Source organism: Stegostoma tigrinum, chromosome 7 (genome assembly GCF_030684315.1).
Source record: "Stegostoma tigrinum isolate sSteTig4 chromosome 7, sSteTig4.hap1, whole genome shotgun sequence".
Taxonomy (NCBI): domain Eukaryota; kingdom Metazoa; phylum Chordata; class Chondrichthyes; order Orectolobiformes; family Stegostomatidae; genus Stegostoma; species Stegostoma tigrinum.
In genome coordinates, this window is record NC_081360.1 from 22,312,223 (window position 1) to 22,337,977 (window position 25,755).

At 42.4% G+C, this 25,755-nt stretch overlaps 1 protein-coding gene across 1 annotated transcript in view; it reads right to left on the reverse strand.

Moving 5' to 3' along the window:
• Positions 1-2,499: 2,499 nt before the first annotated feature.
• ndufa10 (NADH:ubiquinone oxidoreductase subunit A10) overlaps positions 2,500-25,755 on the reverse strand; it is a 53,896-nt gene continuing 30,640 nt past the window's right edge. Inside the window, exons 7-10 of the mRNA XM_048535309.2 lie at positions 20,919-20,973; positions 15,560-15,645; positions 6,818-6,926; positions 2,500-2,747 (exon numbers count right to left, since the gene is read on the reverse strand). Of these exons, the coding sequence (XP_048391266.1) occupies positions 2,679-2,747; positions 6,818-6,926; positions 15,560-15,645; positions 20,919-20,973 (319 nt within the window). The 3' untranslated portion in view covers positions 2,500-2,678. The remainder of the gene's footprint in view (positions 2,748-6,817; positions 6,927-15,559; positions 15,646-20,918; positions 20,974-25,755) is intronic.

A 25,755-nucleotide genomic window follows, 5' to 3' on the forward strand; every position in this document is an offset into this window, starting at 1 on the left:
TGCCTTAATGTAATAACTCAGCTATGATCTTCCAGATGATATTCACCAAGGGCTGTGGCCTCACAGCAGCTCTGCAGGGCCAAAGAGGCATGCCACCTGTCACGTTTATTGGCCATTACACTCAGTGTCTTCCGTCATTAATAGTTTTCCAGTGACCTGCTCACTGGGCCTGTCCTGAGGGAGTTATAAAAAGTAATCCTTGGTGCAACCTGTAATTAGGAGTTTCCCAGCAGGGATGGAGGTAGTCAGGTCCCTCAGCAAGTTACAACAGACCCTGGGGGAGGGCTCTGCTACTTATCAAGGCTTCTGAAGCATGCAGCTGCACATCAAAAATAAGAGGCAGCCCTTTGGCGAACCCTCTCGACAATACAATGCTGCCTGGATAGAAATAAAGAAGACCAGCTCGTTCTTTTCTTGTATTATTTGTACTCAAATAACTCAAACTGCATGTTAATTCTGAGAAGGCGATTAATTGTTGAAAGAGGAATAAATCCACTTTATTACAAAAAATGCATGCTAGCTCAGACAGGGTCTCTCCTCATTAGGATGGGTTTAATGATGAGAAATATCATCGGTAACAGCAGAATTGTGAGCCAGTGAAGACCTGCTTCAGAGGCAGCACAAAGGGGAAAATGCTGTCTATACGTCCATATCTTACATTCACGGTGGTGTCAATGAACAAACGCTCAACACCACTCGTGCTCCCAGGCTGTCTGTAATTTTAAAATGAGTGTGGAGTCTGCAACTTGTCAAGTATTCCACACAACCTCATCATTTCATAGAATCACAGAGACTCTGCAGCTTGGAAGCAGGCCATACAGCCCATCAAGTCCACACCAACCCTCTGAACAGCATCCCACCTAGATCCACGCCCCCCTACCCTATCCCTGTAATCCTGTATTTCCCCAAGGCTAGCCCATCTAGCCTGGACACTATGGGCAATCCACTCAACTTGCACATCCTTAGACTGTGGGAAGAAACCTGTGCAGACACAGGGAGAACGTCCGTGGAGTTTGCACACTCATGCCGAGGAATTGAACCCAGGTCCCTGTGCTGTGATGCACCAGTGCTAACCCCTGAGCCACTGTGCTGCCCATTTTTTAAAAAAAATCATTAGTGGGACAAGGGTGTTGCTGACCAGGCAGCATTTATTGCTCAGAGGGCAGTTCTGAGTCAACCACATGGCTGTGGGTCTGGACTCACCTGTAGGCTAGACCAGGTAAGGATGGTTTTCTTGCTTAAAGGACAGTAATAGCATTTACAACCACAATGTTCAGCACCTCCTCAAAAACAACTCACAGGCTCACTGTCTCCTTGCAAACTATTACCTCAATAATCCAACCTTTGGATTCTCTTTCATTCAAAACAGAAGAAAATTCCTAAACATTTCATGAATACAAAATCCAAACATCATGTTTCATATGGTCAGCAGCTACAAACCAAAAATGTTGAGCATATTCAGGTCTGGCAACATCAGAGACAGAAACAGATTCATCACTTCAGCTTAAGGACCTTTCAGTTCAATGTGTAACAGTGACTGTTTCTCTGTCCACAGATGATGCCAGACCTGCTCAGTATTTCCTGTGTTTTGTTTTTATTTGAAATCTTTGCAAACTAACTTGCCTCAAGATCTTGACATTTTAAAAGCATTACTTTGCAATTCTAAATCAGGCTGATTCAGAGGTTTGACGTGGGGTCTAGAAAAGAAAATTGGGAGACAGATGAGAGAAAGTTATGTTTAGAACCAACACAGCCAATCAACAGAACAGTACCCCATGGTCACCCTTCACCCATGTTACCATCATGGCTATCCACCATTAGGACCTACCCTCTGAGCAAAACATATTTCTGTAAGTACTATACACACACTTCACACATTGAATAACTGACCAAAACAAGAAAGATGGCCACGTTCACACCATATTCATGTCTTGCAATCATTCTCAAGATTCTGCTTCTCAAAAGAGTAGCTCCTAGCTCTAAGAGCCTATCGTAGGGATGTAAGGAGATGCTTTATAGCAGCATTAAATCCTGTTGTCCTCTCCTGCACCCTTTCCAAAGTCTGAGCATTATCTGTGGGAGGAGATTAAAAACCTAGACTCCGCATTCTTAGGGACATGATTGAAGTCAGTCTGGATGTAACAAAAAACAGATTTCCTGAGCCAGAAATTAAAATAGGTGATATTAAGGAGGCAGAAAGCTTGAAGACAGAGGATACGGGGTGGGGGGCATTTATTTTTTCCTCCCACACACTGAACTGTGCTAAATAACACAACTGCGTGAACACCCACCAAGGACAGGTTTGTAAAGGATAGTGTCGCTCTCTGGGAGTAAAGGAAGATTGCAGGATGTCAGGCATTACCAGACCACCATCAGATTCTAGAATAATACTAATACACTTCACGTAAATACATTAAAGAGGTGCTGAAACAACCACCCCATGTTCGGAATGTTCACCCACGCTACTACACTTCATTTAAATCAATAAGGACACAGTAATTTCAATGTCAGGTTTTATTTGATATCTACAGTCAATTCATAAGGTGCTCAAAATTCTGCACAGGCCTTGGGTAAATCCAATCAGGTTTGCCATGCTGAGCTTGCTACTTTACCATGCCAGAGTTCTCTCACTTTCACTTCCTTTCAAATCTCTAATTGGTATTCTGCAAACCACATAGTTACTTTAACCAGATCCACTTATCTCCAACATCAGCATTGAAACCTTCTGCATACTTTCGACCTGGGAGCTGAAACAAGAGACACAAAACACACATGGTAAGATTGCTTCATACAGGTTGCAAGAAAGCTGGCCTCTTTTTCATGTTGCCTGATATCAGTATGCACTCAAGTTCCAGTTGATGAGTGCACAGTTAATTGGTTTTAATTAACTACCATATAACCAGTATGATTCTACGTGGAACATCGTTTAAAAAAGATAATTGAATCCTATAATGACCTTGCATACAGATATAATTACTCACCCTTCACACTTACTTGTGTGAAATGAATGACAAGTCTCAAGGGTCAGAAGGAAGGAGAAAGATCAGGGAAGATGACGATAAGCACATCCAGAAAGTGAAGTTTTAAAAGGTGCTTAAGCATGCAGCTGATACTGAGGCAAAGGTGGGGGAGGGGGCCGGGGCCAGAGCCGGGCGGAGGGGTGAGGGACGTCAAAGCAAGGCAGGGGAGGAGGGGTGGGGGAGAAAGAGGCTGGTGTCTCCTCCATCACGGCGAATACATTCCTCCCACCCAATCTAGCCTGCCCAATGGAATAGCCTAGCTCTGCTGTCCCAGTTAACCCTTAAAAAAAATCTTAAAGTGCAGTTCCTTAGAACATTAGAGTGTGCAGCACCACGTGACCAAGCCCAGGAAACATTCCAGAGGAGTGTTTCCACTCCCCAAGCCCACCCCCATCCTCTATTATTTGGCATTGGTATTCTGTCAGGCATAAACATGGTCATGACAAAGAAAGCTGTCACTATTCATTTTCAGTGTGTTGGCCAAACCTTGATTGCAGTAGTCCCTGCATTACATACACTAACCTCCAGTGTGACCCAAAACAAAATCATATTTAAATATTTATGTCCAATTACCTGGGCCCATTAGAAGTTGTTTTGATACTAAGCGACCACCTTTCACTAAAGATTACTGACAAACAGAAACAAGCCAATGCTTTTTTTTTAAAAAAAAGCACAGTGTGTTATGACAGAGGGCTGGCGTTAGGGACAGGGAGGCAGGGGTGGAGCCAAAAGGAAGAAGGTCCATCCTCCGTGTTCAAAGCGATCAGGTCAGAGGTCAACATGAATTTGAAGGCTTTGGTGAAATGAGTAAGTTTTCTCATTTTGCCTTGTGTACCCTTCCTCCAAGCCTTTTTAATGCAGCAAGAACCTTCCGTTTGGCTACATCCACCCACAGGAAAAGTCAGGAGGATTTAAAGAAGCTCACAGCTGTTAGCCTGAGGCAACATAGTGTGAAGTCAGAGGAACACAGCAGGCCAAGCAGCATCAGAGGAGCAGGAAAGTTGACGTTTCAGGTCGGGACACTTCTTCAGAAATGGGGCAGGTCAAAGGGGCTCTGAAATAAATAGAGAGGAGGGGTGGGGCTGGGGAGGGTATGTGGGATGGTGATATGAGTGCGCAGGTAGTGAGTGGTGGGGATTGGTCAGTGAGACGAGAGGAGCGGATAGGTGGGAGAGAAGATGGACAGGTTGTGTCAGGTCAAGGAGGTGAGGGTGAGAGGGAGGGTTAGACATGGGACGAGGCTAGGGTGGGGAGATTTTAAAACTGGTGAATTCTATGTTTAGGCAATCGGACTGTAGACTCCCAAGGTGGAATATGAGGTGTTGCTCCTACAGTTTGCGGTGCTGTCATTGTGACACAAGAGGCGACCCAGGATGGACGTGTAGGCAAGTAATGAGAAAGGAGAGGTGTCTGTAGCCGGGTTTTCTTGAGTGTATGGTCAAAGAGTTTCAGGGCAGAGGAGATCACCAGAGAGTTACAGTGGAGGAAGAGATCCACTGGGGTCCTACTGGAGGGAGGAGGATAACTTCTTCCAGGTGGGCATCCTTGGAAGGGCCTTCGCAGGGGTGTATAAATTACTCGGCGATAGCAAGAACAGCAGATGCTGATGTCAGGGACAACACTGTATGGAGGTGGAGGAACACTCAGACATAGCAAGAACTTTCCCCATTTCTGAAGAAGGATCCTGATCCGAAAGGTCAACTTTCCTGCTCCTCTGATGCTGCCTGGCCTGCTGTGTTCCTCCAGCTCCACACTGGGTTGTCTCTGACTCCAGCATCTGGGGTTCTTGCTAGCTCTGTGTACTTGAGGTACTTCTTATTTAATGGGAGCGTTGAGGGATCAGCCCCACTCAATGTTGTGGGCACCTCAGAAATTTGCAGTGTCACCTATGATTCAGTTGGTAAATCTCTCACCTGAGTCACAACACTCTGACTTCAAATCCCATCGCAGGCAAAAATAATCTGACCTGACATTCTAGTACTGAGGGAACGCTCACTGTCAGAGGTGTCCCGTTTCGGATGAGAAGTTCAACTGAGGCCTCATTAGCCTACTTGGTTGGATGAAATAGTAATATTTTGAAGACCCATGATCAAGTTAAAATTATAATGTGTCGGTTGTCGAGCGGGGAGAGACAGAGAGAGGCTGAGCGGTCTGTACGCTCTAATCTTGCTTGCATTTCTTGGCATGGTGTTCCATGGACTTATTAACTGACCAGACTCTTGGGATCACATTTTCCTCTTTCTTTCACAACAACTTCTCAGCTTCCGTCCAGACTATAAATAGTAACCTTTGAACAGCCGTGCCAAGTTGCCTTGTTTAAACATGAAAGGCTAAGTGAAACCATTGTGGTTTCTGCCCAGAACTGAAATATGCACAGAATGCATGCTGGACTCAGTGCTCAAAATATATTTGCTCAAAGCAAGTTTTTCAACCTCACTCGCCTGAAAATTATCTTCGGCTTGGGCTTACTGCACTAGCCTAGTGCAGTTTTGTGTAAATGGGTTTTTCAGCTAATGAACTTTCAGCAGGTTCAGCGTACATTTTAATGCGAGAAAGCATTTTACAATTTGTACTGAGAACAGCTTCTTCTTCTGAAATGGGTGTAAAATTTGTAGGTAGCAACAACTTCCTACAGGTCTTATAATCATGCATTCAACTGCTCCCAAGTAGCTTTGGAAGCTGTAGTTGACCCAAATACAGAACAACAGAGAGAAGGAAAACCTTATTATTGCCCTGAGAAGGAAGAGGAGGGCATTCTCAACCGGGAAGCACATTACACAAATCCAGCAGCAGCCAAACAGGAATGTGGCAATCATATCCAAAATAAAGTAACTGGATTAAGTGATGGAAGTTTAAGATGCACTGACAAGACAGTGATATGCTCTTATAAAAACACTGGAAATGCCTAATGTAGTTCTTCATCATCTCATTTTCAAGAAATGTACAAATTGTTAACAATGAGTCACCTAGGGTTTTAAAAAATATCCCTCCCTACTTAAGATACAAAATTCTCCCTAAGATATTAAACACACCTTTATTAAATACAGTTGACTTGCTGTTAATTCATTTTTAAAAAGCCATGCTTCTTAGTGCTGTGCAAAACCTTTTTCCCTGTGTGACCACACTTGAAAACTTCAATCTTCATGGGATCCCTGGGGTAGGAGGGGTCATAGCACCTGAGCAGGGTTGGAGGAAGGGGGGAGAAAAGAGTGAAGTTCAGCCAGTCAGTGTCTGAACTGCAAGGGAGGTAGCTGTAAAAAAAAAACAAACTTTCCACAAGCCTTTTTAATGCAGCAAGAACCTTCTGTTTGGCTACATCCACCCACAGGAAAAGTCAGGAGAATTTAAACAAGCTCACAGCTGTTAGCATTTAATTCCAGTTCCGTGGCAGCCATTGCTGGGGACTTTGGGTCTACCTGTGGGCCAGAAGGCTAGGCTTCAAGCCCACCAAGCTGGCACGTGTCACAGCACGTTCAAACAGGTTGATTAAAATAACTGGTTACCATTGCTGCCTCAAAATCTCACTATTCTCCAGTTGTTAGGATTACCAGTATAGAAACAAACCAACTTTGCAAATTATCTATGCGAATCCTGATCTGGGAGCCTTTGATACTATCATGGGGCCAAAAAAGCATGATTCACAGTAAAAAACATTGAGTCAAACACAAATTATACTTCTATTCAGCCCAAAAAATCCATTGGAAGCATAAATACAGAAAAGCAGAGAAGAGACACATTGCATGCACTGGGAATCTTATTTTTAATGCAGCCTGCAGGCTTAATATCCAGTTCCCTACCTGTCTGTAGGCATGACACATTCGATCAAACTCGTGAGCTCCAATTGTGACTTCTGGAAGGAATCTGGGAAACGATGTCAGGTCAGCTACACGTTGCTTGTTTTCAACCCTAATCAAGATAAAAAGGTAAAGGTGAGTTGGTATATATCCCAGTGACAGATCAATACATCCACACACACACACTTTGCCAAGATGCACTGAACCTGGGTTGTGATTGCTCTTTAATGCAACAGTCAGTACCATATTAAAAACTGCTGCATCAGAAAATACCACATGACTAAGTTTTGCCAAAATATAGTATTCATTAATTAATTTCTCCAAAAACAAAACTGATGTTCATTAACCAGGAGCAAAACACAAGGGTAAGCAAGAGGCAACTGTAACACTGAAAATAAACTTGTTCAATGTAACAACAGCACACCCTAGTGTTTTTCGCTGGCATAGCCCATAACTCAAAAATATTTGTAGAAATCAAATTTTTATACTATTATCACGGAGAACAACTTTTCTGACAGCTGGTGCCTTCTTTGTCAAAGCCCATAGTTCACAGGTTTCAATTGCCTTACTACATCTACACACTCTGCTATCAGACTTGTGCATCTGCATCACTTTTGACTGAGACTGTTCCACAGAGTCCCACCCCGAGACATAGAGGTGATCCAAGACTGACAGAATCTATTGCGAATAGGAGATCAAGAGAAATGGCCACAAGATGGTGGGATTATTACAGGGCCATTTTCTATTTTCAGTGAAATTCAAGCGTACAACAAGACTTCAGGTTGTCCTGACTTGTTCTCTACTCCCATGGCTCACTCAAAAATGTCAGATCAAAACACACAGAAAGAAACAAATGACTGATGAATTTGATATGTTTTGGCTGCGTCCCCAAGGCAAAATTTGTTCAGTAAAACGTTATGAAAATCAGCCAGTGTACATAACATTTCCTTCTTTAAAAGATATTAACCCATTTACTTGTACTCAGTAAAATAGCAATGGGAGCATGAAGAATTTTACAGTTGAATCAATATCTATTTATAACCTTTCAGTCTGATAGTTTCAAAAGACCTTTTAACTCATAAGCTTTGCAAGAAAAATAAATGTTGGCCAATGAACTTCTTTAGCTCGTTTCAACCACTCTCCAGACATATAGAGGATCCTGAAGTGAGCTGTCCTGATGTAATCCTATAATATACCAATTGCCAAAGGCTCTCTCAACAGTGCCTACAAGACTTAAAAATCATTTTTTCCAAAGCTAGGCAAAATAGTGACTGATCTTCTTATTGTCCCCTCTAAAATGAGTAATACTATTGTATTTTAATACAAGTGCACTGTTATATTACAGATTGCAAAGTCTTTTATGCTTTTGCCCATTGAAGCTGCATTGAATCTTTGAAAGAGCACATGGAACAATGGCAACATTTGTGTGGAGCAGACAATGAGTGACTCAAACTAAGGACATATTGGTGCCATTTCAAATGAGTTCACATCTCTATTATTAACAACAGATTATCCAGTAAAAGGCAAAAATTTCTCATCAAGAGAAAATGCGAACATAATTAACTGGGACAGAACTTAACAGCAAAATAACAAAGGTTATGGAGCACACAATTGTTAATGTAAAAAATGGTGCTGTTAACCTCACAAATCAGGGCTCACCGTCAGCATCAACAGATTCAAAACATTTGTTGGATTTGAGCAGTAAATATGAAGTTGGAATAAGTATTTAACAATACAAAGACCAATTAAATGGCAGATACAGATACGTTCCTCAACCTCAGAAGATCAAGAACAGAATATTCAGTTGTTGGAGTTCCAGTCCTAACGGAATTGCTCTAAAAATCTTAACATTCAGCCAGTTTGCCTACTTTTTCCTTTCAGCCAAATCATTTTCCCCTCTCTTCATTTCCCTCTATTAAATTTGAATCCAATTGCTGGGCGGTAAGTCCTTGCTTAACACTGACTTGCTGAACATTATCACACTTTAGTGTTACTTATTATGTAGTAATCGAGATATATCCATTTTACAGTGGAAACCAATGCTGAACAATGTTCATCTCGTCGACTTGTTTTGCTGGCTAGTCCGCTCACGGGATCTTTTCCCCAGTGCTCCCGCTCCCACTCTCAGTCCTGGGGCCTCTCACCCCTTTAGCTACCTATACAAATTTTCAATCTTGAAGTCTTTCAAACCCTTGGAGTCCACAACCCCATTGGACACATCAGGTTCCACTCCTACACTGGCCTGGCTCCTGCTCATGCCCCCACAGTCCAATTCCTGCCCACTATTCTCACCTTTTAAGTCCCTGGTGTTTACTGCTGACACCGAGGATTTGCTGCCCCTCTCCAGCTTCAGTTCAGATCTTGAACTGAACCCTTCAGTGCTGTCTGGTAACAAAAAGCTAGTTACTGGAGGTAATCCTGCGTTGCCTTCTGCTACCAACAAGCTGGGCAGGAACCCTGTCAATCTATAGCTGGAGCGGGTGAGTGTAACGTTTTTTTAAAAAAACATTTACTGACACTACAACAATCATATTTATTTTGTTTAGCTTTGTCTTGATGCCATTTTATTTCCAAAGATTGGCATTTACTCATGTGTGGCCTTACAAGTTATAATGTTTAGAAGTTTTATTTTCTGTTGCGAGGGGTCATTAAGTACCAAACTGTACGTTGTGTCTTTTAGGCACACTGATTTTGTAAGTTCCTTCATTTGGGAATGCTCAGTATTACAGATGTATGACATTATAATCTGTACATTGTTTTTCCAGGCCAAAAACGTATAAGGGAACCAAACTCCATTTTAATATTAATCCCTATTGGGGTTGAACGATTCACTTAAAGATTTCATTTCCAACTTTGTCGAGGACTTGCTGCATTTCCTTTTCCATTGTTCATACCGTACTCTAAGACAGACAGTTGACTATTTTGTTCAGAGGTCCCAGATGTGCCTTTGCTGCTGTGCTATCAGCCACTTGCCCAGTAATCCATAGCACCAAAAATCTGGAATCAAAAGCTGCAGAAAACAATTCAACTTTTGGTGCATACTATGAGATTACACACAGCATTCGCAGAACAGAAAGGTGCAATTCTGTCTAAAATTTCTAGTGATATTTACATTCCACACGGTAGCAAATTCTAAATTCTAACTCCCCTCCAAGTGACAAAAGTTGCCATAGCACTATTTTGAAGACCTAAGATGTTCTCTCCAGTGTCCTGGCTGATATTTAGGCCTTCAGTAACACCACTAAAAACAAATTGGGTTTTTGCATTACTGTGAGTGTGATCTTGCTGTGGGGACATTAGCGTTTCCTGCATTACGGCAGATCTTGCTCCTAAAATTCCACGTTCAGCAATCTCAAAATCTACAGACTAGATACTATGCATGCAACAAAGTGGGTTAATTCAATGTGTCCTGTAAATTTGAAAGGCTGGCTTTATATTGCCATCAGGAGTGATGTTAGCACTGAAGGATTAAATGATCACATTGGGATTATGGAAACGTTATTAACAGAATTTAAGGTGAATGCAAGTCAAACTGGGCAGAAAGTGAACCAATGTTATAATGGACACCACTATGTTACTCCGCATACGCAAAAATGTTCCGGACACAGCAGAGACTTTTAAAATACCTGACAAACTGAGAACAATAAACAATAAACCTTTAAACTCGGGCAAATCATGGGGTAATGCAGGAAGGAAGTTATCACTTTTTTTATGAACTTCAGAATTACTCAGTTCATTCTTCCTTTAAAATACACACAGTGAAAATGCAGCTCGACTAGGAATCTTGCTCAAATATTCCCTTGATGATACTAAGTGCCAATACAAAGACCTATCAGTCATTCAGTATTTATAGGGAAACCACACAAACATCCAAGGTCCAAAACTTCACAAAAAATCCAGAAGTCTGAAATAAAAACAGAAAATGCTGCACAAACTCAAATATGGCAGCAGCTATGAAGACAGAGACAGTTCATATTTCAGGTCTGCGGCCTTTCATAAGAATTCCCCACATCCCAGCAATAAATTTTAAAAAAATGCTGCACAGAAGCAAGCAATTTGGGGCAGCATGGTGGCTCACTGGTGAGCACTGCAGCGTCACAGCACCAGGGACCCGGGTTCGATTCCAGCCTCGGACAACCGTCTGTGTGGAGTTTGCACATTCTCCCCGTGTCTGCGTGGGTTTCCTCCGGGTGCTCCAGTTTCCCCCCCCACAGTCCAAAGAGATGCAGGCTCGGTGGATTGGCCATGCTAAATTGCCCGTAGTGTTCAGGGGTGTGTGGGTTATGGGGGATGGGTCTGGGTGGGATGCTCCAAGCGGCAGTGTGGACTTGTTGGGCGAAGGGCCTGTTTCCACACTGTAGGGAATCTAATCTAATCCTTTGTGGCAACAGTCTAATGCAGGCGACAGAATTGATTGGGATGGGAGAATGAATGTTGTAGTGCAATCCTTGAAACTTCATACATGAGTGCTAGAAACATACATAACTCCTCAATAACAATACACTTTCACCCTGCTCACTATTCCATTACTTTAATTACTCCACTCGACGAGTGTGTATACATTGGAATGGAACAGGGACGCAGCTCAGTCAATTTCCTCAAGTGAATTTGGTCTCTGGCTCTTAGCAGTATTTCTTGTGATTCTTACACCTTTAGTCTCATCTGCTTTGCTTGTTCCAGGAACCAGGTTTGATCTTTAGAGGGCCCCAGTGCACAGCAGTTAACCCAGTTGCTTGAAAAATGTTATTCCTTAATATTACCTTCAAAACATTCTCAATGTGGAATTAAATAAAAACAGGGACATGGTTTATATTGGAATGACAGAATCCTACAAAAGCCAACAAATACTAGAGAGATATTTATGATGTTGTGGATTTATTAGTTTATAAAAAGTACTTGTTGATTTACTTTTCTATTTAATTTTTGTAGTACACTGGAGCATTTCCAAACCAAAAGGACAAAGCAATGTGGTGCTGAGGTTTTGACAAGGGCAGCTTGCTCTCAGACAGAAAAATAAATAGTAACATGTCTTAACCTTACAGCCAAAATCAGGATCCTTTATACCGTCTGGAGGGGGACAGGAAGGAGTAGAATGTACAAGTATATGAAAAGATAGACAGACAGGGTAAGACCATACAATTTAACAGCCTGCCTCAATCACAAAGCACCAAGCATCAGAACATTCAAATGAAAGCCCCAAAACATATTTCAGAGTAATGGTAAGCAGCCCTGTCTGTAATATACTACGGTATCATTTTGAAGAAGAAATTTACCCTTGATCTGACATACACCTACTCTCAATCAACACCATTTTTTAAAAAATCTGGTTAATATCACGTTATTATTTGTGGAATTTTGCTATGGAAAACTTAACTGCCATGTTTCCTACATTATAGCCTTGAATGCACTCAAAAATATCACTTTGGTTGGGAAGTGCTTTGCAGCATCCTGAGATTGTGTAAGGTGCATAATAAAGGCAATTTTGTTTTCTTACACTGACACCAAGTATAAGTCCAATGCCAGTCATTGCCTGGGATAGATTTCTTCCCACTCACTTCAACAAAGGACTCAATTCTCTGCTGCAATAGCACTGCAGAGAACACCCAGCAGAATGCACTCTCTTCACACTGGTAAAATGAGTAAAACCTGTCTATCCTTTCTCTCATGCTCCTGCTCCCACTCATTCTTATCAGATTAGTCTCCATCATCCAGCTCATCAGTTTCCATATTCAACTGATCATCTTACACCATTTTACGTCAAGAAGATCCTTCTACCAAATACAATTTGCCTCCCTGATAATAAAATTTGAGGCTGGATGAACACAGCAGCCCAAGCAGCATCTCAGGAGCACAAAAGCTGACGTTTCGGGCCTAGACCCTTCATCAGAGAGGGGGATGGGGAGAGGGAACTGGAATAAATAGGGAGAGAGGGGGAGGCGGACCGAAGATGGAGAGTAAAGAAGATAGGTGGAGAGAGTGTAGCTGGGGAGGTAGGGAGGGGATAGGTCAGTCCAGGGAAGATGGACAGGTCACGGAGGTGGGATGAGGTTAGTAGGTAGATGGGGGTGCGGCTTGGGGTGGGAGGAAGGGATGGGTGAGAGGAAGAACCGGTTAGGGAGGCAGAGACAGGTTGGACTGGTTTTGGGATGCAGGTGGGTGGGGGGGGGGGGGGGGGGGGGGGAGAGCTGGGCTGGTTGTGTGGTGCAGTGGGGGGAGGAGACGAACTGGGCTGGTTTAGGGATGCAGTTGGGGAAGGGGAGATCTTGAAACTGGTGAAGTCCACATTGATACCATTAGGCTGCAGGGTGCCCAGGCGGAATATGAGTTGCTGTTCTGCAACCTTCGGGTGGCATCATTGTGGCACTGCAGGAGGCCCATGATGGAAATGTCATCTAAAGAATGGGAGGGGGAGTGGAAATGGTTTGCGACTGGGAGGTGCAGTTGTTTGTTGCGAACTGAGCACAGGTGTTCTGCAAAGCGGTCTCCAAGCCTTCGCTTGGTTTCCCCAATGTAGAGGCAGCCACACCGGGTACAGTGGATGCAGTATACCACATTGGCAGATGTGCAGGTGAACCTCTGCTTAATGTGGAATATCATCTTGGGGCCTGGGATAGGGGTGAGGGAGGAGGTGTGGGGGCAAGTGTAGCATTTCCTGCGGTTGCAGGGGAAGGTGCCGGGTGTGGTGGGGTTGGAGGGCAGTGTGGAGCGAACAAGGGAGTCACGGAGAGAGTGGTCTCTCCGGAAAGCAGACACCACTGCACCACACAACCAGCCCAGCTCTTCCCCCCCCACCCACTGCATCCCAAAACCAGTCCAACCTGTCTCTGCCTCCCTAACCGGTTCTTCCTCTCACCCATCCCTTCCTCCCACCCCAAGCCGCACCCCGATCTACCTACTAACCTCATTCCACCTCCTTGACCTGTCCATCTTCCCTGGACTGACCTATCCCCTCCCTACCTCCCCACATATACTCTCTCCACCTATCTTCTTTACTCTCCATCTTCGGTCCGCCTCCCCCTCTCTCCCTATTTATTCCAGTTCCCTCTCCCCATCCCCCTCTCTGATGAAGGGTCTAGGCCCGAAATGTCAGCTTTTGTGCTCCTGAGATGCTGCTTGGCCTGCTGTGTTCATCCAGCCTCACATTTTATTATCTTGGAATTCTCCAGCATCTGCAGTTCCCATTATCTCTGATACAATTTGCCTCCCTGATTTTTAAAGGAACAATTCCCCTCTGACACCTGGTTATATTCTCCCATCATCCTTAACATTGCTCTCCTCTCTCAGGTTCCTTCCGGTTTTAATAACGAACCTACTTGGTTTTCTTAATTCAGGATGAGGGTGTTGCTGGCAAGGCAACTTGCCATTTGTCTTAACGTGGTGCTGAGCCACCCTCAAACTGCTGGAGTTGATTTGGTGCAGGTAAAACAAGCACTGTGCAGCTACAGAATCTTCCAGGATTTTGACAATGAAGAACCGTGATATAATTTCAAGTCAAGGTGGCCTGTGTACTTTCGAGGGAAAATTGTGAGAGGCAGTGTTCTGCTGCTCTTATACTATGAGGTGCTGGAGGTTGCAGGTTTGGAAGGTGCTGTTGAAGGAGGTTTGGCAATTTGTCACTGTATATCTTGAAGATGGTACATACCGCTGTCACTATTTTTCAGTGGAGGGAGCAAATGAGCTGCCAATCAAATAGGTTGCTTTGTCCTGGATGGTGTCAAGTTTCCTGAATGATACTTTAATTTATCTGTTCACTTCATAAGTGCTGGTTGACCTGTTCAACGTTACACATGTTTTCTGGTCATTAGGTGAACTGGTCTAGCACTGTACAGTTATGGCAAAAATCATGCACCCATCCAATGCAATTCACTTCCTCAAGTGCTTCCCGCAAGAACCAAATTGGTCACAGGCAACCAAATATATGTTTAAGTAAACAGTAATTCATTATACCCACAAATCTTTCAGTTGCCCTCACCTAGCTACGATATGGCTCATAGCTGACACACCAAGTCCCTAAGAAGTAAAATTCTCCATTACCCAAACATTAGCTGATTCAGTTGTCCCTGTAATTTGCGACCAGAATGCCAGGTCGTAATGAGCTCCTTGACCCAGATTCCGACAACAGGGGGAATGATCACATTTCAAAACAGAGCAGCTGGAGTAAGGTGAAACAGGTCTGGAGTAATTCAGAACAAGAGGCTACTGTCAAGATAGGTAAAACATTATCCAAAGATAATAAGCATGAGGAACAAAAGACTGTATACGGGTCTACCAACTGCACGGCAGCAACAGATTTTCAGCACCCTATTCAAATGGAACACAAGCTTTGCAGTACTCCCTCAGCTGAGCATCAGAAGATTATTTTTTAAAAAGTTTACAACTCATCTAAGCAGGCAATTTTTTCCACGAATGTCTATTTAGCATTTCACTGGAATCTGACAGCAGGCATAAAAGCAGAACATTACATAAATGCACAGTGGATCCAAGAGCATTCACGAAGAGGAACAACAAGTTTGACATTTCAGATATGCACACTCAGCTAGAATCCAGCAGTTACTCAAACAGTATGCTGTCTCTCTCTTTTCACAGTTATTGATAGAGCTGCTGTACCTTTCCTGATTTTTACTGACTGTACTTTCACACATTCAAATTTAACTGCATCTTTGCAACATCTTGAGGCATTCCTGGCAGCACAGTGAGCTCCATATTCCGAATGGCACTAATATCTAGTGTAACACATGTACTCACAGCAGTCTGAGTAAATGGAAGGAAACGTCACTTTGCTCCAGCCATGGCCCTTTCTCCCACTTTAACAGTCTGAAGTCCTCAGCAACCTGCAATTACAGCAGGAATAATTTGGTCTCAGATATCAAAGTTTATTTTTCTAATAGGATAGTACAGAAATGTTTGATACCTGTAAATAACTTCCTTACAAATGGTACAACCACACAAATGAATTGGCAACCTCCTAAGTGGCAGCCTCCAAAGTTTCAGTAACAATTTAAATTTATAAGTTTCAGAGATAGTAGGAACTGCAGATGCTGGAGAATCTGAGATAACAAGGTGTAGAGCTGGACGTACACAGCAGGCCAAGCAGCAGAGGAGTAGGATTTTCTGAAGAAGGGTCCAGACCCGAAATGTCAGCATTCCTGCTCCGCTGATGCTGCTTGGCCTGCGGTGTTCATCCAGTTCTATACCTCGTTACCTTAAATTTATGTATCACCTTTGATGTTGCAAAATCTTCCAAGAAAACATAACATCAAGGTGATATTGGAGAAAGTACCAAAAAGAAAGATAAGTTTCAAAGGAGAGTTTCAAAAAAAAAGAGATGGAGATGTGGAGAAGTTTAGCGAGAATTTCTGCGTCAAAGGATCAAACAAACAATGGTACGGCCTCCAAAGGTGCAGCAATTAGGCAAATGCAGTGGTAACGCTGTGGCGCCTGACCAATATTAATCCTCAGCTAACTACATGTGAAAATATTACGCGGCCATTCATCACATTGCTTCTGGGCTATCAATGGTCTACTCAGTGGCCTGACCTCACAAGCCACTGCTGTGAAGCACTCAAATGTGCAGAGAATGCAACAGGTGTTATATAAAGGCAGATTTTCTCTGTCCTCTGTGCAACGTCCAGAACACCACTAGAGCAAGGACAAACCTTTACAGTGCATCATCAAAAGACATGATGAAATTGTGGCCCGGGTCCTTTCTCAGGCAATGTTTCAAGTCAAATCAAATTTCTCACCTGCGTATTGCTCAATTTACAAATATTTTAAAACCCAAACAAAACAAACTAACCATGGTTAAAAACAAGTTACTCTCTTGGTTCTATTTGACCTAATATGACTGGTTATGGCTTAAATCTGAGGCTACCAAAAAACCAGCTTTGTACCTAATGCAAGAATCAGGTCTTACTGCAAAGATATAGTGGCTTTGGTGAGACCAGACCTGCAGTACTGTGTGCAGTCTTGGTCTCGGTACTTAAGGAAAGATATTCTGACAGAAGACACACCAAAAGTTAATTAGATTGATTCCAGGTAAAGTGGGCTCTGAGGGATATTGGGGAGGTATTGGGAGGCGAGGATGAGTGAGCCAAAGTCTCCCAGAGGTAATGGTCCCTGCAGGAGGCTGATAAGAGCAGGGAAGGGGAGAATGAGTCTGGTGGTGGCTTCCCAGTGAAGGTGGCGGAAGTGGTGGCTAATGATCCTTTCGACATGGATGCTGGTGGGAGGGTAGGCGAGGGACTCTTTCGCTGTTGTGGATGGGAAAGGAGGGAGTGAGGGCCAAAGTGCAGGAGACAAGTCAGACACAGGTGGGGGTCCTGACAACCGTGGTGATGGGAAGCCCTCAGTTGAACAAAGTGGTGGACCTTTCGATGGCACCTCCCTTTGTCAAAGGTAGCATCATCAGAACAGGTGTGAAGACGGAGGAACTAGGAGAATGGAACAGAATCTCAATAGGAGGCAGAGTGCGAGAATGTACAGTTAATTGGTGGGTGTATAGCAGATATTGGGTATATGTATACTCAAAGATATTTTCTATTGAATATTGAAGGATTGAGCTTTTTGAGGAAGTGATGAAGATGATTGATGAGGAGAAGGTAGTGGATGTTGTCTACATGGACACTTGACAAGGTGCCTCTTCAGTAGGCTGGTCCAGAAAACCAAATCACATGGGATCTATGGTGATATGGGAAGTTGGATACAAAACTGTCGTTGTCACAGAAGACAGAGGGTACTGGTGGAGTGTTCTTCTAACTGGAGGTCTGTGACACAGTGGTGCTCCATCAGGAACAGTACTGGGACCTCTGTTGTTTGTAACGTACAAAAGTGATTTGGATGAAAATTATGTGTAAGTTTAGAGACGACATGAAAACTGATGGAGTTCAGGGTTGTGAGGAAGGATATCGAAGGATGCAGCAAGACATAGATCAGCTGGAAAGTTGGACAGAGAAATGGCAGATGAAGTTTAAACTTGACAATGTGAGATGATGCATTTTAAGAGGTCAAATGCAAGAGGAAAGTAAATAGCCAGGTCCTTAGAAGCACTAAGATACAGAGATATCTTGGGGTCCAAGTCCATAGCTCTCCGAAAGTGGCAAAAGTGGTGAAGAAGGAAAATTGCCTGCATTAGCCAGGGGACTGAGTGAGTATAAAAGTTGGCAAGTCATGTTGCAACTGTATAAGACTTTGGTCAGGCAACATTTGGAGTACAGTAAGCAGTTCTGGTCACCACATCAGACAAAGGCTGTGGACGCTTTGGAGAGGGTGAGAAAGAGGTTTACCAGGATATTGCCTGGATGAGAATGCATTAGCTATTAGGAAAGGTTGGACAAACCTGGATTGTTTTCACTACACCGGTGGTGGCTGAGGGACGACCTGACAGAAGTATATAAAATTATGAGCGGTATGGTGAAGGTGAAATGTTGAGGACTCTTTCCCAGAGTAGCAATGTCAAATACTAGAGGGCAAAGGTTTAAGGTGAAGGAGAAAATGTTTAAAGGAGATGTGCAAGGGAAGTTTGTCGTTTAGACATAGGATAGTCGGTGCCTGGAATCTCCTGCCAGGAGAGGTGGTAAAAGCAGATATGGTAGCAAAGTTTAATGGGCATTTAGACAGAGACATGAATCAGCAGAGAACAGAAGGATATGGACCACAGCAAGGCTAGAATCATAGTTAGCACAGACAGAGTGGGCCAAAGGGCCTGTTCCTCTGCTGTACTGTTCTGTATTATCTGAAAAGGAAGGAGATGTAGTGTTACTGGAAGTAGTGGGGAGAACGGTTAAGATGGATTGTTCATTCAGGGAGCTGGTGCAGAGAAGGACAACCTGAATGGCCTCATCCACACTGCAACAATCCGCAATTCAGTAACTTCTCTGATGTAGGCTCAAACCAGAATGCGTTCACTTAAATTTAAATAAACAGTGCTCGAGCAGGCCTATTCAGCTTGTTTATCCTGGCAAATGATAGCTTCAACAATGTAAGGTATACTACCGAAAACCTCTCTGGGCAAACACAAAGTCCAGAACAAATAAGTTGACAGGCTTAGCTCAGTGCAGTTTAATTTGTTTTATGTGAAATAACCAAGACTAAATGTGGAGCATAGTCCCTTTGATACTGGGATCAGGAATTATATTAGGTCAATTTGGACCAGTTGATGGTGAATTTAACCAACACGCACAGTACGTAAGCATGGTATAAAGTGATTTATTCCAGTTTTAACAATTCAAAATGCGTCACATAAACCAAAATCATGTTTTGATTAAAATTTTTAGAGGCATTACAAGTATTTTGAAGTCTGAAAAGGGGAAAGCATGCTCCAACAGCACAGTTATTGAAAAGAACTTTACTGTTTTTTTTTCATTCAAAGTTACATGTGACCCTGCCACAGCACGGAAACATCCCTTACTACTGAGGAATATAGAAGGCTGTTTGATCTTGTCGCAGGTGTCTCAGTTGTTTCCTTTGTCTGTCCACACCTTTTTGCTCTCTGTCACCAAGCTGTGTAACTCCCTATAAAGTGCACATTTTTGTTGTTTACACAGGCCATGTATGACACATGACTAGAATGATGTAATCATGAAAAAGTAGAGTTTGAGATTGGACCTTTGGGAAAAATCCATGACGAGACGGTAGACTGCATTAACAAAACATGTCTTATTTGCACTTAAGGCTACTACCATGGACAAACCTGTGCTGTCTGGGTTCAACAGCTTGCATGTAGCCACAAATTAAATTTTAGGTTGTCCTTTCATCAGGATTTCAAAACAATCCCATTTAAAATAAATAGGACAGACGTATTAATAGAGAGAATAATTTACAGAAGCACAAGGACATGAATGACACGCTACAAATACCAACTTCACACTCCATAGGAACTGTTCTACACATTGAATCAGAATCTGAAATCCTTCCAGGTTTCCTTCAATACATTTTAAAGCTTAGAATTTTGTCAAATCATATACGTTAAGATTATTAAATCATAGAATTCCCTTCAGGGCAAAGAGAGAACATTTGGCACATTGAATCTGCACTGATCCTTCAAAAGCATCAGACCCAGCCTCCTACCCCTATTTAGTATGGCCAATGCACCTCGCGGGCATATCCCTGGACATTATAGACAATTTAGCATGACCAATCTACCTAACCAGCACATCTTTGGATTGTGGGAGAAAACCGAGTCACCCAGCAGAAATGGGGAGCACGCGCAAATTCCACACAGACAGACAGTCATCCATCCAAGGCTAGAACTGAACTCTGGACCCTAGCGCTGTGAGGTAGCAGTGCTAACTACTGAGACACGATGCCAGGAAATCTAAAAATCTAATGCAATTTATCTGCTAACACCAGGCACTTGCCCCATTCCCTCAGAACAATTCGTGTGAAGTGGTCAAGTTCTACTTTAATGCCAGGGAAATCAAAGTGAATTGGATAGGAATACAATGTAGCAGATAGCATGCTGTACAATAAAGATGCAGTGTGCTTGCTGTTCAGCCTTTTGTATTAATTGTATATTCAAGCGGTGGACATTAACTGGGGATGTATTTGCTTTTTCAATAAGAACAGGCTGAAGTTGTGGCTGTTGGGTTTGCAAGGACATCTTTGTCATGTGCATCTCTGTAAATAAAAATGTAAGCATGTTATGATCAGCTGCTTGAATTAAATCATTCTGTCTTAAGACCTCAGCTCTGCAGTCAGGGACAGTAATAATCTTGTGAGGGTCTTAGAAGAGGCAAGCAGCCAGGTCAAAAAAAATTACAATTTCGAGGAGCCAGTCACATTCTTCAAAGTTGCTTATCTCCAAATCTACCTGCTCAATTTCCATGTCGGCCTGAAAGGAAGGGAATGTTCTAGAAATCACATGAACAAGGAGGGGAGGGGAAAAGTGGCCCTAGAAAAGCAAAATTATACAATTAGATGACTGAAAAGGAAGAACAATGTGGAACTGGAGTCACAATCACAAGTGATGTTCCAAATACAAGCTCTTCTTGCCTATCGCTGTACAGAAACATATTCTACTAAATACAGAAGCAGGATGGGTGAACACTCAGCAGCTGGCCAACATGGGACATAACCTTTTGATGGAAAGTTCCATCATTATTCTTACCTTCTCTACATCAGGAGGCTGGAATGTATTGTACAGTAGGATTTCAGATGTTTCACTAGAAATAAGAAAGAAACAAAAGCGATTACTATTGTTTTGGCAATATCTGCTGCACAGGCTATCCAGTGTGTAAGGACAGGTATCTCCGAAAAAGATGGAACCTCACCTACAAATTATTGACTTCTACAGAACAGCATGTTACATACTCTGAATGAGATAAGGTCATTAAACCTGCAGACACCCTCTTCACCCTATCCAATCCTTTGTTAATAGAAGATGGAATAAGTATGATAGCAAGAAATGATCTTGGAACTGAAGTTTTGGAATCCATAGGAGTGGAGTTAAAAAATAACAAAGAGATGACGACACTGGTGAGAGTTGTCCTTTGGCCCCCTGACAAGAGCTGCTCTGCAAGACAACATAATAATGAGACAATTAGGGCAGGTTAAAGCAATAGGCAGTCGATTAATCATGAATTAGTTTAATATCTTCATGTAGACTGAGAAAAGTCGAATTGGCAGAAGTAGCCATGAGGAATAATTCATGGAGTGTCTTCGGCATTGTTATCTACAATGCCTTGCAAATCTAACCAGGGACCAGGCTATTTTGGATTTTGTAAATGTGTAATTGAGACAGGTTTAATAAATGATCTCAAAGGAGAAGTATCTCTCAGGAAAAGTGGCCATAACAAGGTAGAATTTAGCATTCAGGTTGGGAGGGGAGAGGAAATACTTTGGTCGGAAACAATTGTGCCAAACTTAAATAAGGATAAATTACATGGGAATGAGGGCAGAGTTGGCTGGAGTGGTCTGGGAAAGCAGTTTAGCAGAAAGGATGGTTGAAGAACTATGGCAGATGTTTAAGAAAATAGCCCAAGATATATCCCAGTGAGAAAGGGGAACTCAAGGAAGGGGATAAACCAACCATTCCAACTTTTCCTGGCTAACCTGTAATGTTGAGGATAACATCAAATTGAAAAAAACACATTTTGGCAAGAACAGTGGAAAAATCAAAGGAGTGGGAAAGTTTTAGCAGCCAACAAGAGGTGGCCAAAAAAAGGAAAAAAAGACAAATAAGGGAAACTCGCACATAACACAAAAAGTCAGTAAAACCTTCTTTACATACACAAAAATGAACAGCAAAGCAACAGAGTACATAGGCTCCTTAGAAAATAAACCTGGGGAGATAATGGGGAAGGTAGTAAACTATAGAAGCATTGAATAAATACTTTGCATCAGTCTTCACTGTAAAGGACACTAATAGTATCAGAACGTACTAAATGATGAAGGGGCTAAAAGGGGGGGGCAGAAATTACACAACAACAAGAGAAAAGGTATGATTAAACTAATGGGACTAAATATCAACTTGACAGGTTGCACTTGAGGATTTTAAAGCTGCTAGATAGTGGATGCATTGGTTTTTAATTCTCTAGTAATCCCTAGATTCTGGAGAGGTTCCAGAGGATGGGAAAACTGCCAATGGAACACATTTATTTAAAAAAAAGGAGAGCAAAAATAGATAACCATAGGCCTGCCAGCTTAACATCTCATGGTGAAAATGTAAACAGTCTATTAAAAATAATGCAATATCACTGCATTTAGAAACACATAATATAATCAAGCAGAATCAGCAATGGCTTCCTTAAGTGGAAATCATGTCTGATAAATATATTACAGCACTTTGAGGTAAGAAGGGTAGATAAAGGAGAACCAGTAAATGTAATATATTTGGATTTCTAAAACACATTTGATAAGGTACCACATACAATACTTAATAACAGCCCATGGTATGGGGATGTTATATTAGCATGAATACAGAATTGATTACTAGTTAATAAAAGCAGATATTTGGATAAAGGAGGCATTTTCTCGAGAGGTCAAACTGTAACTTGTGCAGCGCTACAGGGATTAGTGTTGCAGTCATGATTACTCAAGTAATAAATTACCTAGACCATGGAAGTGAATGAATGACTGCTAAGATTACAGATGACAAAAATAGATGCGAAAGCAAGTAGTGAGAATGACACAAGGAGTACACAGAAGGATAAAGACAGGTTTAAGTATGTGTGCAAAAATTTGACAGATGGAATATAGTGTGAGGAAATGTGAAGTTATGCACTTTGGCAGTTAGAATGGAAAAGATAAACATCATTTAATTGGAGAAAGACAGCAGACAGCTACAGTACAAAGGAATTTAGAGGTCCTAGAGCTTGAATCGTAAGTAGTTAGTATCAGTGAGTAATTAGGAAGACAAATAGAATACCTGCCTTTATTATAAGTATCAGGATAAGCACGGGCAAGTTACACTGTAACTTCACTGAACTTTAGTTAGGCCACACTTAGAACATTGCATATAGTTCTGATCACCACACTACTAGAAGGATGTAGTTGCTTTCGAGCAGGTACAGAAAAGGTTTAATTGGATGGTGCCTAGAATGGGGGATTTTAGCTGCAACGAAAGGTTGGAAAGATTGGGTTTGTGTTCACTGAAACACAGGAGGTTGAGGAGTGACCTGATAGAAGATTGTGAATGGTATGGATACAGTGGAGAGTATGAAGCTTTTTTCCCCAGGGTGGAGGGATCAATTACTATGGGACACAGGCTCAAGGTGTGAGGGAGGTGGATGTTTAAAAGAGATGTGCAAGGCAGGTTTTTCACACAAAGGGTAGAGTGTGCCTGGAAATGCTCCCAGAGGTAGTGGTGGAAGTAGACACAATAGCAGCATGCAAGAAGCACCTGGATGAAAACATGAATAGGATAGGAATGGACGGATTCAATTCTTCTAAGTGAAGACAGTTTAATATGTAAGGGCAAAATGTGTCAGTGCGGGCTTGGAAGGTCGAAAGGCCTGTTCCTGTGCTGTATTGTTCTTTGTTCAAAAAAGGAGTGAAGTATAAAACTAGGAAGATGTTGCTAAAATTATACAAGGCACAAATCAGGCTACACTTGGAATACTGTGAACAGTTTGGATTCCCTCATCGAGCAAAAAATATACTGGCGTTGGAGGCAGCCCTCACAAAGTTCACTCAGTTGATCCTGGGTAAGGAGGAATTTTCTTACGAGGGGAGATTGAGTAAGTACTCACTGGAGTCAGGAGAGTGAGGGGTGACCTTATTAAATTTTCTTCCGGCACTTAACAGATGTAGAAGGATTGTTTCCCTCGGGGGACAGTCGAGGACGAGAGTGCGTAATCCCAGAGTGAAGTGTGACCCATTTAATATGAGATGAAGGGGATTGCTTTTTCTCCTAAGAGGGCAGCAAATCTGGAACTTTATGGTACAGAGGACTGTTAAAGATATTCAAGGTTCAGACCGACAGAAGGTTAATCAGGTAAGGGAAGCAAGGGTTATGAGGATGAGCCAGAAAAATGGAGTGGAGGATTATCAGATCAGCCATGATCCGAGTGGCAGAGCAGTCCTCATAGGCAGAATCTATATCTAGAAAATATTAAATTAGGAGAGGGGCGAGACCAAGGTGAAAATTTTACAAAGGAGTCTCCAGGGCAAGCAGGGCTCAAGACCACCAAGCACAAGGATGGCCACTGAGCAGGTCTGTTGCAGTTTGGGTGTTTGTTGAATTTAACATGAGCTGAAATTAAGTGGTGGGTCTCGGTGGGGAGTTTGGTGCTAGAAGCAATGAGGGAAGTAAAGATGACCACTAAACTTCCTTTGCTGTCTTCCATATGAACTGACATTGTAAATGGTTCCCATACCTCAGGTTCTGTACTGTTCCCCTTTCCCTTTTTAAAAAGTCTTCCCCACTTCAAAATATATGCCACAAATATCACCTTGTTCAAAATTCTCCACTCATCCTATAAACACTGAATTAGCACTTAACTGATCTATAATGGCACTCCCATTCCTCAGAGTCCATTAAACTCTCCATATCTCCTCCCCCTTAAACTCCACCATATCCTAAAACCTAATTCCCCCAATCTTTCCCAAATGAGCCATTCCACAAAGTCTTAACTTTTTATTCATCCACGCAGTCCACCTTTGGAGGCAGGAGCATGTTTTGTTACAGCTGTATTTGTATTGGCACATAGGCTCCTGGTCAAGCAGTGCATCAATTTTAAAATTCTCATCACAGCTTTCAAATCCCTTGATGATATGGTCCTTCTCTATATGCTGCTGCTTCCAGCCCCGGAGATCTCTGCTCTCCTCTATCCCGGCCTCATGAAAATCTCCAACTTTAATTGCTCCACAATTAGCAGTCACGTCCTCAATTGCCAATAATCCAAAGATCCAGAATTTCCTCCTCAAACCAATCCAACTCTTCTCTCACTTTGAGGCATGCCTTACAACCTACCTCATCAGTTAAGGTTTTGGTCATCTGTCTTAATATCTCCCGTGGCTCAACATCTAATTGTGGTGTAACTCTCCTGTGAAGTGCCTTAGGATGTTATAAACACATTACAAGGTGTTATTTGAGACTTGCCTTTGGTCATTCTTTTACACTGGAAGTGCTATACAATGGGAATCTGTTACTGTAAAATTCAATGTTTCCTAATCACAAAATCCATAACGTACCAAGTGCTTTATTTCAGGGAATGCATCTGGGTCTAAGTATACTGTAACGTTACTCAACACTTAACTCTGCTCGACAGATGAGGTTAATTATGAGCTGAAAACATTTTAATAATGAGCTTTGGGAAATCTGGTCCAGCGCAAATCCCATTTCATAATAAAACAGTTTTGGCCAAATGTACGCATAAACACTGCCTAAACAGCAACTTACAAGCGCAACCATCCAATGTGTTAGAAATTATGTATACAACAGCCAAGCTCTCTCTATTTAAAAAAAGAGAGAGCTCAGAAGTGGAATTTTACTTAAAACAGTC